The sequence below is a fragment of the Meleagris gallopavo genome, chromosome 7 (assembly GCF_905368555.1).
Source record: "Meleagris gallopavo chromosome 7, MGAL_WU_HG_1.1, whole genome shotgun sequence".
Classification (NCBI taxonomy): Eukaryota; Metazoa; Chordata; class Aves; order Galliformes; family Phasianidae; genus Meleagris; species Meleagris gallopavo.
The window spans coordinates 35,745,925-35,759,044 of NC_139410.1; the positions used below are offsets into that span (position 1 = coordinate 35,745,925).

At 45.0% G+C, this 13,120-nt stretch overlaps 1 protein-coding gene across 3 annotated transcripts in view; it reads left to right on the forward strand.

Annotated features, from left to right (window-relative positions):
* Nucleotides 1-13,120, forward strand: part of GPD2 (glycerol-3-phosphate dehydrogenase 2) — a 56,818-nt gene that overhangs the window by 26,718 nt on the left and 16,980 nt on the right. For all 3 annotated transcript variants that reach the window (XR_014884354.1, XM_085228048.1, XM_085228050.1), the window contains exons 7-8: nucleotides 12,036-12,200; nucleotides 12,741-12,885. Coding sequence is in view for 2 of the 3 variants with exons in the window: in XM_085228048.1 (XP_085084174.1) it covers nucleotides 12,036-12,200; nucleotides 12,741-12,885 (310 nt within the window). In the remaining variant the exon portion in view is untranslated. The remainder of the gene's footprint in view (nucleotides 1-12,035; nucleotides 12,201-12,740; nucleotides 12,886-13,120) is intronic.

The window sequence follows — 13,120 nt, forward strand, 5'->3', positions numbered from 1 at the left end:
GTCAAGCAATTGTGGTCATTCTGATAGTTTACTGTAGTACTTCTGGTTTGGAAAGAGTTTCAAACTTAAGATTTCTGCCAAAACACCTTTGAGTCACAAAATCACATGAGGAAAAAGTTGCCTCCAGCTTGAGTTGTTATTAAGACTGTTGGTTACGACAGATTCTGATATGTTTTTGTGTAACGTACATACACAATCAGCCTTAGAGAGCAGATGCTTTCTGCAAGTTTTCTGATGCTGCATTTGTCTTGAAATAGCAGTTCTTGTGTTCAGAAGCGTTTGTGCTTACTCAGGAGCGTCATTCATATTTGTAATGCAGGAATGCTGGTAAGTCTCCTTATTTTGTTCTGTGAAACAAGTACTGGTAAGTCCTGAGCAGAGTGCCGCAGCAAGAGGAGCCACAGTGGGTCTTCTGAGCAGAGCCCCTGTCTTTGTCCCATCGGCGTCTGCAGATACTGGAGGCAGCCTGAAACAAAACTGGTAAAGGATTGGTTGGTTTCCTTGGCATAGGACTACCTAGAAGTCTTGCTTGCCAGAATATCAGCACTTGTGTTGGGTCACAGGTGTCTTGAGCTTTATCCAAACTGTGACATCTCAGTGCTTTCTACCGTTATGTATCCCTAAACTGTCAGAACTTCAGTGTTCTTAGATACTGAATTTTGTATGAATTCTAAATGCTGGAAGGCACTTGAGTTGGAGTAGAGTATACTGTCATAAACTGCTTTCTTGATGCACTCGGTTCTGATAACATATCTAGAAGATAGAGCACTTTTATTTTGCAGCAGACTTGTATGCTGTTTTGTAGTGTTTAGTTGGATCGTTTATTCCCTGTTTTCCATTTCTCTTATTTTGCTATTTTGGTATATCAAAAGAGAAGAGTGTTAAGGATAGGAGGAGAAGAAGGCCCCGGATTCCTTGCAGACCTGGAGGAGCCCTCCAATGGATAAATAGCTTAAATGCTGACACTCCTCAGTAGTGGCACAGTTCTACTTAGTTTTTACCTGGAGATGTTGCTTTTTGACCTTTTGGAAACCAGGAATGTCTTCACACAAAATTGATGACAGAGGCTGTACTCTTCTCTTTTTAGAACTTCATTTGTACTATTCATCAGCTTATCAATAGGGGCTTTTGTACTGGGAAGAAGTAGGAGGGCTTCTTGAAACATGCTGGCTTGGGTAATATTAGCAAGGCCTCTGGCACAAGAGCATGCTGGTGGCTGTAACTGTCCGACACAGAGGCCAGTGAGTGAAAAATAGACTGGGATGCCTGAGTGCATAGGCTCTTATTTGGGAATGCAGTGAGAGTTAAAAGATGGACTTAGATTCTTCTGAGAGAAGTAAAAATTTACTTCTTTTTATTTAAGATACAGAGGAAATAAGTGGTTATTTGAAAACAAGATTTTTTTTAATGGGGTTTGGTGGCATTTTAACTGTGTCAGATGAAAGAAATGAAAGCCTTCACGTACCATAACAAGAGCTGCTGTAAATAACACACAGAAGTAATTCAGGCTTATTTTTTCATTATTATAAGCTATTCCTTCTCTTAGGCTGTCAAGAGATCCCAGGAGTTCATAAGAACAATGAATTACACTGTAATTAGCTTCTCAAAAGAACACTATGGCTTGGGGAATCTATAATCTATAATCTATTGCAGACTTTCCTGATGAAATAGATAATTTGGACATATCGTGGCTCTGTACAACTCCAGCATTCTGAAAGTATACAGCTACAGGATAACCTTAAAGATAATCTCTTCAGTTTCTCTGAATAATTGTTTTAAACGGTTTTGCAATAGATGTAAACATTCATGCCAAGATGCCACGTGGTCTTTCAGTGGCAAACATCTGTGCAGCAGTACAGCACACAGCTGGTGGGCAGAGATCATAGAATCATAGAGCAGTTGGGTTGGAAGGGACCTCAAGGATCACGAAGCTCCAACCCCCCGCCATGAGCAGGGCCACCACCCTCCACATTTCATACCTGCCCAGGGCCCCATCCAAACTGGCCCTGAACACCTCCAGGGATGGACGGGGCATCCACAGCCTCTCTGGGCAGCTGTTCCAGCCTGGTGATGCTGGCAGGACTTCCAGGATGATGGGGTGAGATCTCAAAAGCAGATGTTGAGTTTTGTTGCTAGTGAAATTTGTTTGCGCTCGTGTTATTATTGACTTTGCTTTGCTTTTCTCTTAAAGCTGTGGGCTGCTATAGATCAGGTTACACACTGTTCTTTTTCAGAATTTAGAGAAACGCTACTGGCAATTAACATCAGCACCAACCAAACAAAATGTGCAGCTCCTTAAAGCCTCCGCTGAATGCAGAGGAGCTTCTGAATGACAGAGGTGTCATCAGCTGAGTGATGCAGCTTTGAGCTGTGTGTATGCAGGCTAAAGCAAGAATGACAGCGTTATGTCAGTTCTTCAGGTGCCCCATTGCAAAATGAAACCTGACAGGTAGATGTGTGCCACGGTATTTCTCCACTGGCCAGCCTGTGGCCCATGGTCTGTGTGGGCTCACGTTACTCTATGAAGCATTAATTTGTTTATCTTGATCAATTAACTTGTGCTCTGTCAACACCAGTCAGCCAGCACACTACATTGTAAATCTATTAATTGGAATTTTAACAAGTCCAAAGGAATGGAGCGCAGAAGGGAGTGGAAATTGAACTTAAAGTGGAGAAGGGAAAGATATGGTTGGATTATGCTCACTTTAATTCTTTCACCAGAATTAGTCACGAATAAGAGCATTAAGTAATGGCAAAAAAAAAAAAAAAAAAAAAAAAACCAACCCTCAGAACATTTGAATCTTAAAATAGGTCGTGTCTTTCCTCTGCGTCCATGTTTTCCCTGTGTAAGTAATAAATAAAATTCTTATCTCGTATTCTTGTGTTCTCTGTTCCTGCCTCTGTCATAAGTCCTGTCTCTATTGCAGCATCTTTGTATCTGTAGCTGTAAATAGCCCCAGCGAGCAGCATCTTGCTGTTGGGCATGTTGATAGCCACCACCAAAGGGAAGAATTTAACTGCTCATTATGTGGGTTACTTTTTAATTTGATAAAACCACCTCTCCAGTGATATTCGTATTGGTGGCAATGCTGCCTTGCAAAGACAAGAAACAGCAGTGCTCTTTGCTTTTTTTTTTCTGTAATTGTTGATCAAACCAGTGGTGTGTCAAGCGATCCATTATTCACGAATATTTTTATTCTGCAATGTTGCCACGGTCATCTTAATTACATTTTTAAAAATTGTTTGTACAGGCAAAAAAAGATGGTACATTATGAATGTTGGAAGTACCAGCAGTAGCAAAGCAGAGGCTTTACCAGAGGCTATTCTTGCTCTGTCTCAGCATCGGGAAACTAAAGCATATGTTGGATGTTAGCCTGGGTGTACACAATGTGTCCTATTTATTCAAGGTTTTCTTTGAAGCCACAACTTACAAGTTTGTTTCTTAGGGGTACATGTCAGACTGCATTTAGCATTTGTTGGTATTAGGATACTCCTGAATAGCAAAAAGGCAACATTTTGGGGGAAGAACGTGGCTGCTATCTGAGCAGTGATCTGTCAGTTCCATTTATGTAGCTCAAGGAAAACTGGAAGGGAGGCACTATGGAGAGCTGGCCTGAGATCTCAAGATCATATGCAGAATTATTTTAAAGCATTTTAAAAGGAAGAATTAATCTCCATTTAAATCGTACATAGTGCATTATGTTAAAAACTAGGGAAAACATTGAAGAGGAGATGCAAGTGGCCAGAATATTTATTTAGAAATTCTGAGTGGTGCAGAGCTCCTTAAGATGCACTGCTTTCTATCTTTAGATGCTTGCAGACTTCTCTGCTTACATATTTTGCCTTTCAAGATGAGCCTTTAGGTGTGTGAGGAAAATGTTTGTTCTTGAATCAGTCATGAATTTAAAATTTTTAGGGTTTTTTTTTGTTGTTGACCTTGCTCTTGGAATTTGCTGTTACTTTCTGCAAATAGGAATTAGCAGACACTACTCCTGTCACTGGGTGGCTTCAAGGGAGCTGATTGCTTAACGTCTTGTTCTGCGACTTTCCAGTATGCTTACTGGGATGCAAGTAGCTGTTCTTTGTATTCTTTGTATTTATTCTCTCCTGAAATGTTTTAATATGAAGGTTATTTAAACATAAAGGGGGGGAGAAAAAAAAGCATTGGCAGAGGATTTAGCTTTCCTTGTGTACAGCAAACCCCATGAGAAATCCTTCCTGGGCACGCAGGCACACACACCGGCACACACAAAAATCAATGCAAAAGAGTAGAGCATTCATTAAGCTGTCAAAAATGGAATAAATGCTTTTTTTTTATTTAGGCTCTTGTAGCTATTTTTCCTAGTTTTTGAGTGTGTCCTGAATTATGAAATGTTACAGCTTTATAATTCATATTTGACAAATTAATATTTTGAGAATGTTGTGAGCCGTAATAGGGGTATTACCCTATTACAGATGCAGACAACTGTATGACTTTTCTCCTTCCCTGGATATGAAAACTCTTTGACAGTTTGTCACTAAAAGGATTTTTCTATAGGTGAAATACACCGCTAACCATATTTCTTGGTATTTCAAAATTGAAAGGAGGTGAATGAGAGAAGCCTTGCAGGCACGCTAAGTGTAGGTACAACCTGGAAAAGTCTATATGTATTCTCCACATCCAGTTGTTTCCAAATACGTTTTGTCCCATGTTTTATATAATAGAGTTGTATGCGAAATCCTGAAGAGAAGCGGCAGCCTGCTGCGAGGAGGCTGGTGAGGTGATACGGGCTGCCTCTAGTGGAATACGTGCAAAACGAAGTGCGCGTCTGTGGCTGAGCCTACAGCAGCGATGGTGCTTCTCTCTGCTGCTGTTCCTATAAATATTAGCGGGGAGTCTGCTCTAAGCGGCGCTTCCCAATTCTGATAAAATCAGACGGCTCCCTTTCTCCTGCAAGGTGACTGGAATCAAGTAGCGCTTTATCCGCCGCAGCTCTCTCTGTCGTTTTCAGGAGGGATAAAATCAATCGCTTAAAATGGCTTGCATCTTTAACCCAGTTTTCCCTCTGTCAAAGGGTACGGCAGTACCTACGGGAGCAGCAGTTCCACAACAAAAGGCTGTGCATTCCAGAGCACTTGTTCTCTTTTTGCTGGAGGCGTCGTTCCCAATTGCGCGCGGATGATAACTGCATCTCCTGCTGTACCTGTAACAATTTAATTGTGTAAGTCAGCCCAGTCAAGCATCCCTGGCTCATGACTGGGAGACATGAAATTCATTGTCATTATTGTCCCTGTCATTTTGGATCATTATATCCCGCTGCAGAATTTTCCTCACTCCAGTGCTTTCTTACCTCCAGGAGCCGGGGATTATGGCTGAGGTTGGGGTGGGGGCAGGACTGTGAACTACATTTACCTCAGGGGAGCCACAGATTAAATTGGCTTTGCTCTCTGACTTGCTGGATTCATCTGTTTGTACGCTGAGGGTTTAGGGTTGGGAGTGATGAATATTCGAGTGAATTCTATGCCTCTGTTTGTTGTTGTTTTTTGTTTCTTTGCTCTTTAATGCTCGTGTAAGCAAAGGATGATTTTCATGTCCCTTAAGAAGAGAACGGGGAATAATTCTTCTGATCATCTTACCTAAAAGATATAAGACCATAACCAAGCAAAATGATGCTAGCTGCACATTGTGCACATTGTGCACCTCGGTGTGTCCCAGTGTGCCGTGGCTTTTAGAGGGGAGGCTCTGACAGAGCATGTAACCCTGCTGTAATTTACACACGTGTTTTCTGTGATCGTAATAGCGGGTCATTAGTTAGAAGGCACTGGTTCAGTACAGTCGGCAGGGCGGTACGGGTGGTGGGGGCTGTCAGCAGTGTGTTCCCATGCACCTCGGGCAGCTGTGGGTGCAGCAGTGAGGCTGGGTGGGACCCCCGGAGCTCCTCGTCAAGCAGGGCGCATGCTGGGCCTGGGCCTGGCAACGGAGTCCCTGGGCCGTGCGTGCACCCCTGGCTGGCCGCAGCCCTCATGGTTCTGTCCCTCAGCCTTCAGCCCTGGCAGGGTTCCCCCAGGTCTTGCAGAGCTGCTTGTCCCTCCCGCAGGCCGGGCCGTGTCCCCGTGCCCCGGCCGGCCCTGATGCTTGTGTGCTGTGACATCTCAGCGCGGCTGCCACAAACTGACAGTGACAGTGTTTGGTCTCATTTTAACACTGTGCTTTTACTTACACTGACACCGCAATATGATTGTGGTGACAAGTTGAAGGCTGATAGAAGGAAGTGGGAAACAACATAATTACAAAGCAGCAGTGCTGAACAGTAATTCCAAATTCTCTTTCCTAACATGCTCGATAGCACGGCTTATTTTTATATGCCGGTACCTTAGTTTCAGTTAGTTTTAGCTTGTGTACCCTACCATGATGCTCCAGCAGAGTATTTTTATGCATTCATTTCTTTATAACTGTGCGTAAGTTGGAGTGTATTGCATTTTTGTTTCCTCATCTTCCTTGTGATCCTGTTTAGTTTTTGACTGTGTGCTTGGTTGTCTGCATTCGCACGGACAGCCAAGTGCAAAGCAGAAGATGATTTTTATGTGATCTGCATTAGCAGCATTAGCAGTCTGGTGAGGTACTGCTGTGTTACTGCGGGTGTGGTGGTACTGGTCTGAGTCAGAATGCTCTTCCTCTGCAGCAGTCCAAGAACAAATACGTGTATACTGTGTGTCCTAGAAAGCCTGCTAGTTTTTGGTGAATTTTTGACCCGGCTTAAGTTTCGCATGATTCAGAGAGTGAAGAAATAGTTCAAGTCTCAAGGCGCTTCTAACAACTTGGCGTATGAGTCAAAACTTAAGTTAACATCTCAGTTTGTTCTGCGTAGGCTTGGGGAGAAGGACTTACTGCATTCCTCCTGAAAGAAGTCTGGAACTTTTAGGCATCATGAATCAGCTGGAGTGACTCAATTTGGATGCAACTGGTTCCAGCGACTGCAGCAGATGTTGAGTTCCCATTTTAATGCTTGTAATAAAACTGTTCCTGTAATTAAGCGCTTTCTATTTAAAAATTGGTGGATGCAGGCAGCTCCGATAACTTAATTATATATCACTGTATATAACTACAGATCATCAGCCTTAAATTTGGTAAGCTTTGTATATACACAACAGGAACACTTTTATGCACGTGAGATGTGTTGTTTGATTCCTTGTGCTGTTGGGTTTTTTTACAGCATGAATGCAATTGTGCAGTACTTATGTAGGAATATAAGTCTATCATTTTAAGATGACCTTAGAGTAGTGCTTCTGGGGACAGTGGGCGTCGATATTGTGACCATCTAGTAATGTCCCATCTGGGCAGGCTTTGGGGTATGTTCCAGATCCAAGGGGCTACCCTGTGAGTTGCAGGCTGTGTTCCAGTTAACCAAGTGGAGCTCAGTGATACCAGTAAGGAAGCAATGCCCAGGCTGTTAGTTAACTGTTATCCCATGAGCTTTTTAAAAGAAAACAACAAGCCCTAACTATGTGTATGGTTATATTATGTGGCAATTCAAAATTGTTGCCTAGTTTCTCATCCAAATACTACTTTTATTTTCTTCCAAAAAGAGCCTGGTATGTACTTCTATAGAAGGATCTGTCCTCTTGAGAAAGTGCATTAAGGCTGTCATATAGCTTCTTGCATGGCTTATTTCCAGCTCTCCATTTAGCTTGACCTCAGCAGCAATAATTAGATAAGCCTAATAGGAAAAGACTGTAAATTGACACAAGGTGAGAAAGCTTTCGTGTCTGTTGCAAGGACCACCAGCCTGCTCCTTAAAGCAAGAAGTTTGGCTTAGTACTACAACAGCATGGATGTGTCACAGGGTTTTGCAAAGTGTATGCGGAGCAATTTTGGGGGCAAAGGCTGCAGTGTTTGGGGGCACTGTTGTTGAATACAACTGCAGCATGACAGCCACGGAACAAAGCATTAGTTCTTAGCATAAGAAAGTTAGGTGGACATCATGCCACTCCTGGCATTAAAAGAAGTTCTGCTCTCTGCAGTCATTGGCTGCTGAGTGATGTTGACTTTCAGCTGCAGAGAGTTGCAGAGGAGAGGGCAGGGCTGGGTAGAAAAGCAGCGGGTGTCAGGGTGACAGTGCAGAAGGTACTGGAACTACTGGTGCGCCTCCTTGGCATAGTGGCTTTCACAGCTCCACCAAATCAGTCACAAAAATCTACAGTCTGTGGGCTTTGTTACCACTACTGGCTGTGGTTCAGCATTGATAAAAATAAAATTGAATGTACGCTGTGCACTCTGTAGGAGGATTCTTTTAGTGCCAACGGAAGCATTGTCTGTTCTTATTTGAAGAAATGCAGCATTTGCTACGAAGGAATGAAAATAGAATTTTCCTAAATTACGGAAAAGAAAAAAGAAATTATCAACAGTGATGCCATTTGGTTTATCTTAGAATTATGTGGAACACATTGTCAAAATGTCTTCTTGCCCCAAATGTCTTTGACAGTATGCCTTCTAAGAATAGTGTTGGTTCTTTTTGAGAGGATTAAGTGTCACTTCATTGAAAGCAGTTAGGCCAGTGTCTCGTTAGCAGTGTTGGCTACCCTTAATGAAAATGAGCTTACTGCAATTATTGCTGTACAATGAGCAGATGACAACAGCAATAATGAGATGGGTGGCTCTTTGTTTTTCTCAGAAGTAATTTAAAGGATTTCAACACCCATTTTTAAGTTGTACTGTGGGAGGAGAAGTTGTGGGGAGAGCTCAGCAGGTTCCGTCCATGGCTCCTGGATGTTTGTTCCAAAGCTGCTGGATTTGGCTGCCAGGTGCAGCCCCTGGAGATGCGTCCTGCTGACAGAGCCGACCACAGGCACACCACCAGCTCCTCATGTCTGCCCTGGAGCAGCAGGACTGCAGCAGCACTCACCTGGCTGGGCAGGGTGATGGGGCAGGGTGATGGGGCACGTCTGTGTTTCGTGGATGTCCTGGTTAGATACTCACTGTATTGCTCTGAGCTTCGTTAGGAGATCTTCAGCAGCTTGCTTTTATGGAAAGGAATGCCAAATGAGTTGGACATAGCTGCTGTGGTACTGTAAAACAGCTTTTGGATTTATCACTAACAACATTCAGAAGAAACCCATGGTAGAGCAGAAGGGGGAGCACAAGGAAATAGCTCTGTGTTTGCTTTGGAGTGCCAGACACTGATGTGGAGGACAGTGGATGCAGAACTGCCCGGAGTAGTTGATGCAGAGCCTCCCACAGAGGTCTTTGGTCACCTTGTCCTTAGCACACACCTATGCCTTGGGTTTCCTGGGCGCTTTCTGCGCGTGCTAATAGTGCTTGTGTCAAGAAAGCTTTACATCTCTGTTTGGAGAAAGTTAAGCTTGGAGGCATTTATCTTGGTTTGGAGGACCTGAATATGGCAAAAGGAGGATGATAGTTCACTGAAAAAATGAAGACTGAGAGGCAGCGTTCTTGTTCTCTCTCCTTCTGTTCCTCTCGAGTGGTGAGGATTGTTGAAGTGCCACAACACATTCCAACCTGTTTGAAATTGGGAATGATTGTTATTTCAAACTAACATGACTGAAAGTAACTAGGTTTATTTCATCAACAAAAAATGTTTTCTGAATCATGAATGGTACGGTAGTGAGAGCTGTTCTGCAATACCGTGGCAATAGCTGCTTTGCATGGAGGAGCAGCAACGATTTCTTTAGGTGTCAAGGAGAAGATGATTGCACAGAGTGCAGAGTTTTAATGTCACTGTTTGTGGGAAAATGTGCAAATATGAGTTAAAGTTAAAACCGCACAGACACACCTCCCAACAAATAAACCTGTTCCTGAGTGGAAGGGCCATCGGACCGTGGCCCCATCCTACCGAACTGTTGAGGTGTTATTCTTCACAGATGATAAATTTATGAGCCAGTAAGTCACTCCTCATTGCTTTCCAATCTAGACCTCCACAGATCTCTGCTGTTTATACTGTGAAAAACTCCAGCACTCCGCACTGTGGATTGTATTAATCTGAAGCCAGTGTTGTTTTTTCTCAATGCGTAGTTAATCAGCAACTGGTTATTTCCTAGTCCTCTTCCTGCAGGTACATTGCCTGGTACACTCAGGGTTCCCTTGGACAGCTGAGAACTAAGCAATAGCAAGGGTTTTCTCACAGCAGAGTAACGATGAGAGGGATGTGGATGAGAAGCACTGCAGGGCTACCTTGAAGGGGTGCTGTGCAGGGCTGCTGCTTCAGGCTTTCCTTCATGCAGAGATGGCACTTCTCTTGGGTAGCAATTAATCATAGAGTCATAGAACAGTTGGGTTGGAAGGGACCTCAAGGATCATGAAGCTCCAACCCCCTGCCACAGGCAGGGCCACCAGTCTCCATATCTAATACTAGACCAGGCTGCTCAGGGCCCCATCCAACCTGGCCTTGAACACCTCTGGGGTTCTGTTGTGCTGGGTTTCCTGCCCTGTACAGCAGTGCCCTGTAGCATCCCATGGCTGGGGAGCCTCAAACAAAGCATCAGAGCAGAGAAGGGCGGCTACAGGCTGCCCTGCTTCTGCATGCCTTTGGCTCTGGCCTAGAAGAGCATTCTGGATGTGCTGTACATTAAAGTGGCTGCTGTAATGCAGCTTGTTGCTGTTCTGTTTTTCTTCCCCAGTGTTCACTGTGTGCACAAGATGTTGAACATTCTCAGCCCTTTGTTAAAATGCTCAGTTTTGAGACAGACGTTGTAAGGTCACTTCATCCCTTCCCTGACACTGCTGTAGCAGAAATGCTGATGCATTTGTTTAATGATTTGCCTGCCACTTCTGACAGATGGCTGTTTAGTCTCATGCATCTGCTGTGTTGGAGCATCTGCAACTTTTCTTGACATCTTGCTAAGTTGTTTTGCTGTTCTTTTCTGCAGTTTATTCTGGGCATTGTTTGCGTAGTTGAATCAGAGTTACTGTTTGTTTCTTCATCGGTGCTTCATCATATCACTGTTTCTGTTCACTTCGCATAGCTTGCCTTGTGCTTGAAGACTGATGGCACTGTATCGCCTCAGCTGGGTTGGAATGAGGATGAGGAGAGGGGAGGTGGCACCTCCAGGCCATTGATCCCATCTTTATAACTTTGCCCTTTTAGCTGGGAACAGATTATGTGCGCGGCGATACGAGATGCGCAGGCAGAATCTGAAGGGCCAGACTTTGCATAAACCATTTGTACTGAACGTTCAGAATGCTGGCAACATAAATCAACAACAATATCTATTACAAATTCATCACTTTACCTGTATTATCTTTGATAGAACTGGTCCGGGCACGTGGGGAAGTGAACCACATCTGAGGAAGTTTAGCCCTGCTGTAAATTAATTATTCGGGACACACAGAGCCTGGCCCCTTCAATGTATAGTAATTCTTTCCAGCCAGCATCCTGGACTTTAACTTCAGTGGCGATAATAAATAGGAAAAGTCTCAGGTGAAGCCCGTGTTTTAAAGTAATTAATCATCTTCCCCTCATGGTCCCTCCGCCTCTCTCTTGGTTTTCTTTAACGAGGGAATTTCGGTAATAAATCTTTAATGATATGTGTTAAGAATCCTTCATTAATTCTTGTCTGCTTATTTCTTTTTCCGATGATTTTATGCTGTACGTTGGGAAGCTAAAAAACCTATCGAAATAATAACACAAAAGAAAGTTACAGAAAACTTTTAATTTAGGGCAGCCTGAAAGATTCCTTGGGTTCTGCACGTAGCGCGGCACAAGCCGGAGCAGGGATCGGCGGTGGGCTGCAGCGGCACTGCAGAATTGCGCTGTGGAAAGCAGTGCAGCTCCAGTAGATCTCACGGTGGAGGAGCTGCGCTCCGTGGGGCGGCCGAGCCCGTCGCCCTCGGCCCCACGCCGGCGAGGGGTGCGGGGTGGGAGCCTGGTGGGGGCCGTGCAGAGGACGTGTCGTTTAAATACCGACGTCGGGCGCGAGCAGCCATCACGGCTATCGGATGTGACAGGGACAGCCGTGACAGATCGGTTCTGACACGCTTCCATACCGCGCGGCCGTGGCTGGAGGTGACTCACATCCTTCCCGGTCCCTTCCCGCTGCAGGACAGCACAACGACGCGCGGATGAACCTCGCCATCGCCCTCACCGCTGCCAGGTACGGCGCTGCCACCGCCAATTACACTGAAGTGCTGCGCCTGCTGAAGAGGACGGAGCCGGGCAGCGGCAAGCAGCGCGTGTGCGGGGCACGCTGCAGGGACGTGCTCACAGGTGTGTGCCTGGCCCGGGGCTGTGCTGGGGGGTGGAGGTGGGAGCGGGAAGCGCTAATGGTAAATATGGATCAGCCGACGCAGGAGCCGTTTTCCCGGAGCGCAGTGGTGCGGCATTAGTGCCAGTCATCTTTAACCTGCGTCAGACTTCTCACTCGGATGGCGGTGTTTTGGCAGGTAGGCTGAGCCGTACCTCCAAGCCCTCCTTGGGGTCAAGCGGAGGCACTGCTGTAAAATGCCGTGTGCCATACGGTAATAATGCCACCCACCTGCCGATTCCCCCTCTTTGAGAGGTGCAGCTCGGCCCCTCCTCCCTACCTCCTGCCCTGCCTTCACAGGCAGCGCAGAACTTTCTGCAAAGTGCTTCCTCTGAAGTCTGGCTTCAAATGCAAACTTGGTTAATTTTTGAGAACAGCCCCAGCCCTCCCTTCAGACGAGCAGAATGGCGTTACAGTAGGTTAGGTTCACAGATTAATAACGCCGAGTGTCAGCGAGCAGGGAAACAAATGGGGCCCGTGATTGATGCTGTTTTCTTTCACAGGGCAGGAATTTGATGTCAAAGCCAAATGTGTTATCAATGCTACAGGACCTTTCACAGACTCGGTGCGCAAAATGGATGATCAGGAAGTACCCAACATCTGTCAGCCTAGTGCGGGCGTGCACATCGTGATGCCAGGTTATTACAGGTAACGATATTCCAAACCCAGACCATTTGTAACAATCTCTGCTGGTGGCTGTCATAAATAAGCTTGTGGGGACGTGGTTGTGGTTTTTATGGTAGCTTTCAATACATGCTTGATGATTTAGTAATTATTATTCCTTATTTAGAAGGTTCTGGTACTACGCATGTTAAAACACCAGCTTTATCTAGGTGGAGAAGAGTGAAGCCTCATGGCTTGTAGGTGAGGCTTAGCAGGGCAG